The sequence below is a fragment of the Egretta garzetta genome, unplaced genomic scaffold, assembly GCF_000687185.1.
Source record: "Egretta garzetta isolate BGI_Z169 unplaced genomic scaffold, ASM68718v1 scaffold306, whole genome shotgun sequence".
NCBI lineage: Eukaryota > Metazoa > Chordata > Aves > Pelecaniformes > Ardeidae > Egretta > Egretta garzetta.
Window position 1 is genome coordinate 3,055,239 of NW_009260131.1, and position 5,514 is coordinate 3,060,752.

General features: G+C 40.4%; 1 protein-coding gene across 3 annotated transcripts in view; it reads right to left on the reverse strand.

The window, feature by feature from the left end:
- FAM161A (FAM161 centrosomal protein A) overlaps window positions 1-5,514 on the reverse strand; it is a 10,988-nt gene that overhangs the window by 3,515 nt on the left and 1,959 nt on the right. For 2 of the 3 annotated variants that reach the window (XM_035896963.1, XM_035896962.1), the window contains exons 2-3: window positions 4,415-4,662; window positions 2,765-3,949 (exon numbers count right to left, since the gene is read on the reverse strand). In XM_035896963.1, coding sequence (XP_035752856.1) covers window positions 2,765-3,949; window positions 4,415-4,575 — 1,346 coding nt within the window. In that variant the 5' untranslated portion in view covers window positions 4,576-4,662. Of the gene's footprint in view, window positions 1-2,186; window positions 2,355-2,764; window positions 3,950-4,414; window positions 4,663-5,514 lie in introns of all 3 variants that reach the window. The other variant, XM_009641538.2, reaches the window with a different exon arrangement.

Genomic DNA, 5,514 nt, shown 5'->3' on the forward strand with positions numbered 1-5,514 from the left:
TGGCTGTGCGTTAAGGCAAGTCCTTCACCATTTTGAGGGAGCGAACTTCATTGTTGCCACTTGCTTGCGCTCTCAGGCAGCTTTCTACAAACCTAATTATCTGTTAGAAGAGCACTTACACTAATATACCTTATTACCCAGCCTATGCTGCAATAAGCATTATCAAGTTAAGCACTTGTACCAGCCTTAATGCATCAGCACTAGGGAAGTAATCTTGCTTGTAATAGCATAATTTGATGTGCAGACAAGAATTAAGTATGAGCTTTTTACAATACTCCTGAAATCTGATTAAGCTAAATACTGCAATGTGAAGTTTGGTGTTGAATGAACTCAAATCGAATCTACAAGCACACCCACCATCTCAATTCTCCACCTTGCCTCCATAATGCAAATTGTTTTCTGCTTCTGTCCTAGAGTCAGCAGATCATCTGCCCAAGGATACCCTACATTATAAAGCTCCTGTTATTAACAGAATCTGCTGGTGGTGTGGCAAAAGCAATTGTGCTTGAGCTCTGACTCTAACAAAACAGCGAGAAGGGACTGCCCTCTTTGAGCTGCATCTCTGCCACTGTATCTCTGTTCTCCAGGACCCCGTGTAAGCTGGGCTTCTCCTACACCACTGCTTCTTCCTATGCGTGCTTTGGCTTTAGCTGGTTTTGGGGCAGGTGGTAGGTGGGCATAGACATATGCTGGATAGTCACTGACTGCCCATGTGGCTGAGCAAAAATGTTTGTTGCAATGCTGCCGCTAGCGTATCCCAGCTGAGACACTGCACTTCATGCTTTCAGTCTGTGAGAACGCACGTGCTTTGGTTTCTACTACATTTTCTCTCTTTGGTCACAGTGAAGCAACATTGGTGGTGAATAACCATTACAAAGTTTGCTGTGGAACAATGTGCAGCATTGTCTTGCAGTATTTTAGCAAATTTGCTTGTAACAGCCCAGAGTTTAAAGAATAAATCCACAGTTTTCTACTTTAGCTATAAAGAAAGGAGAGACCCATGTAAAGCAAAAAAAGAATGAGGAAACGTTGTTACCTTTCAACTCAGCCATAAAGACAGCCCTAGCCTCCACCCTCATTTCAGAAAGATCTCTATCCTGGATGGTATTCTAAATGCCTTGAAGTTTGGTATGGTAACTTAAAAGTTGCTAGTCCAAGCTATGAATCTTGTAGGCATATCTCATGATCCTTCACCCTCGTGTTGTTTTGCCCTACTACCGTCAGTTACTGGTAATTTGCCTGGTTACTGGAAATTAGGATTTGTAGTTGCTGCCCAAGAATCCTGCCTATGCATGAAGCAGCAGGGGCAGAGCAGTCAGTAGCTCTCACCGTCTCCATGTGATGGAGCTTTGAACGGATGATACTGCTGCAGTGCCATCGTGCCAATACAGATTATAAACCTCACTAAAGACTCATGCAAAAACAGGACTGACTTTTTTTTTTTTTCTAGGATTAAAAAGAACAGGAAACAGAAATGGTTAAATTAGCCACAAACACAAGGACAAGCAGCAATTCTGGCGTTAGATCAGCATCAGAGAGCGGGAGCCATCTGGACTGCTAGCTCATAGCACACTGAGAAGGCCCTGATGTTTCTCCCTGCATACTACTTTTCTCAATTGTGTAGAAAGTCTTTGAATTTGTATCTCCAGTAAAGGTAACTTTGGATCCCATTCCTCCTAAGCACCAGCAGCTTCCTGGTTAGCTGTTGATACATGTGCTAAGTTAAAATAATATTTCTGCTCTCGTTTTCCCTCTTAAGGGGGGACCTGCTGGGACAAAGAAGTGAATTGTGAAACATTTGCTACCGTAGGAGATGGCTAGCACCAAAGTTGGACCAACACCTATCAATCCAGCAGTGCAAGGATATTCTGTAACGACACTGTTCCTTTTCCTTTGGATTTTTTTAAACTTTTCCTCTTTGGTTGGTATGGCAATTGAGAAAACACAGGAGTCTCCTATTAGCTAATCTGTAATACTGTAAGGTAGATCAAAATCATTAGAACAGGCAACAATTTCCCAGCTGAAAAACTCAATTTGGCCGCCTTTTTTACTAGCTGCTTGTACAGTGTATAATTTATCAAATGTGCAATTACATAAACCTAGACTATGCTATTTTTTTACATCGTATGTTAAAACATACAATGTAGAATGAGAAGTTGAGGATTCAGGGGAATGCAACAAAATACCTGAATGTTTTTAATTTGGATTTAGACACCTGAGCTAGGCTCTGATGTGGGTCATTGGCCTCAGCCCGAGTTGTTACAATTTTCTGGAGCTTTTTCGTTCTTTGTTTCTGCTTTGTTCTGTTCCTTTTCTGTTGTTCTTCCAACTTTCTCTTTTCCTCAAGTGAATTCCTGGGTGGAAAAATAAACTAAGGCTGAATTCATTTTAAATCAAGAGCAAGACTTCAAAGGAAGCTTTGGCAAAGGAGATTTAGAAGAGAAAAACAGGGTGAAAACAGGGTTGGCAGAAGAGGACACAGGGTATGTGCCACCTTAAGGGATTCAGGCGTACCCTGGGAAACAGCAGTCATTTGTCCCTTTCCTATGGACACTGAGAAAAATGCACTATGTTTCTTTAACAACCACAAAGTCTAATTAAGCCCTGTATTTAAATATTAAGTGTCCTATTATAATTAAGCCCTTATATTAACATATTAAGTCCTATATTCACTGCATGGAAGAACTGACTACATACATAGAAATACAAGAGAAATCTACTCTTAAAGTTTACATAAAATGTAGAGCATCGCTAAAGTAGTCACCTTATGGCTTGTAGCCGTCGTCTTGTGGATTCTGTGATTTTTGGCGATTTAGATTCTCCAAATCCTGAGAGATGCAAATTTACACTTGCATGTCTCATTGGAGGTTTACGTCTTGGAGAGGCATATGGCCAGCGTGTTTCCTTCAACTTTTCTTCATCCTCTTGAATGTCCTTCAAAATCTTCCCCTTGTTTGAGGGAATACATGGAGTACGAAGATCGAACGGTTCACAGACTGTAAGGTGTTTCACTTTTTTTTGTTGCAGGAGCCGTTTCTGAAATTTCTGGTGTAGTAGTTCAAAATCTGGGACATTTGATTTGATCCTGGGTTTATGTTCTGTTTCCTTTGGTTCAATGCACTTGTGTTTCTTTTTTTTATTGGTAGCTTTTAAAGCCAGTCTGCTGTTGGGGAGAGATGAATTACGTAGCAACTCTTCAGCTCTCATTCTGATCCTGATTTCTCTGTAGAGCTCTTCCTCCTTTAGCTTGTCATTAACAGCTGGACTATAAATGCATTTGGGAACTGGTTTTGCTTTGAACAGTTTTGTTTTCTTTTCAGGTGTGGAAAGGTCTCTTAACTGCATTTTCCTAATTTCATTCCTCTGCTTCTCTCGTTCAATGAATTTAAATGGCTTCTGAGAAGCCAAGAGCTTGCGTTGGCTTCTCTCTCTCACAGACCTCCTGCGTTCTTCGTTTCGTTGCATGATTTCATGGTAGAGCGGTAGGAAGATGGCAGCGGGCACTGGATTGGCTCGGAATTTTTTCTGGCACTCTGCTTCCTCCTCTAGTTGCTTCCTCAGTAAGTTATTTTCCATTTCAATCTGTGACTTTGATTTGACATTCTGTTCTTTTTTTCTAGCTTCTCTAATTGTCATCTGGAAAGGCTTGGGCACAGTAACTTTTGGTGACCACGCTTTCTGTTTCTTCCGTATCACTCTGAAGGCTGGTGAGCTTGGTAAGCTGTGTTTGGTGCGGGAGATGTAGTCTTCCACAGAGAACCCATCCCACATTTTTTCAATCCGTTCCTTAGCAAATGCAGATGATCCAGTTTCACTACCATTTTCTTCAAACGCTAATTCTCTCTCAGACCCATCAGATATACTTGAGCCTAAGGGATCGCTTAAGTCAGAGTCCGAAAAGGATTTGTGCAAATTTAGAGGCTGGTATGAGCTCTTCTCCCATGTTGGCCTTTAAAAAAGGAAAAAAAAAAAAAAATTGGTTTGAGTCCAGTCCAACATCGATGCAAAGCCAGTAACTTCCACTTTAAGATATCATTAGGAAAAAAAAATTAACAGCACTGGCGGGGAAGAAGAGAAGGGGAAGAGAAGGGAAAAGAGAAGCACATTGGGCACTTGCATCAGAATCATAGTTTTAGGTGAGTACTGATGGTGAACAAGTCAGCACTTCTTAAGGAAAGGCATGGGGCTTTACTAAACAAGTTGCCCAGTCTCTGCTGCACACACGCTTGTAAATCTCACAGTTCACTAGCGAGGTGAATAAGCATTTTTATTATTAAAATTATCTTTTCTGTGATTATTTGCTTAGAGGAAATGGAGGGAGCAACACATCCCAGCCCCAGAAAAAACCCTGCTGTTTTACAGATGTCTGCAGAGCATTTGAGAATCTTCAGATAAAAGGTACCACCAAACATACCTACACCACGTGTTAGAAGTGGCATTCTTCTTGTCCGGGGGTTGTACTCCTTTTAAATACAGTTTATTCCGATACATACTTTCTAATTTTGCCATGGTCTCCAAGTGGGCATTCTTCAACTCTTCCAGCTTCAAATAATATTCTTGATTTGAATCACACATTTTGGAAAAGTCTATCTGCTTCTCAGAGTCTCCGTTTAGAGAGAGGGTCGGCACTCTGTCGGTACTTGAATCCAAATCAAAACCATCCTAGAAGAGATGTTCAAAATTTTCTGACTGTTAGAAGAAAGTGGAACAAGGTTCTTAATTCTGCTTTATCCTAATGAAGTCTAATGAATGATACAGTAACAGCAGATAGAGATACCTGTATATAAATGTTAATGCAGAGTTACATGGAATGATCCTATTGCATAGTAATTTATATCCTAAGGATCCTATTTAAAGTAAAACTCCTCAGTCTGTCCCTGTAACCAATATATTTATACCAGGAAATATGATCATGGGGACTTATCAAAAGAAAACAAGTTTTAATTATTTTGTAAAGCATAATTTTTCCTTGATTACTACGCAGCTCTGAAAAAAGCCTTTACCTAAAACCAAACAAAAACAGAACTTTCTCTGCCTCCCATTTCCATAAGCATTTTAAAAGCAATTCATTGGCTATCTTGTGTCTAAATGTTTATTCCCCTTTCCGTAACTTACTGTGCCATGACAGGGATTCTGCACAGCTTACAGTTCCAGTGATGCTTGGCAGGTTGCAGCTGTGTGCATTTTCTTTAAATATTTTTAAAGCTTACACAAGTTAGATTAAGTTATTAAAACCAGGTTGGTCTGCATTACAGAGGCTGCCTTTATGTTATTTTTAAGCACCGTGTTTTAAAAAATTACAGGACTGGTTTCCTTATCCAAAAATTAGAATAGTACTTTTCCACACCGAGGTATTTTAATAAGCTTTGACATTCCAGCAAAAGGGCTCGGGTGCGTTTTGGCAGGTGTTCACCGTGCAAATCGAACTCGTTTCTTCTATAGCGCAGTGACCTCATGCAAACACGCATTACGCGATCAAAGCAGCGAATTTAAAAAGCCGTTAGGGAGCGCCCA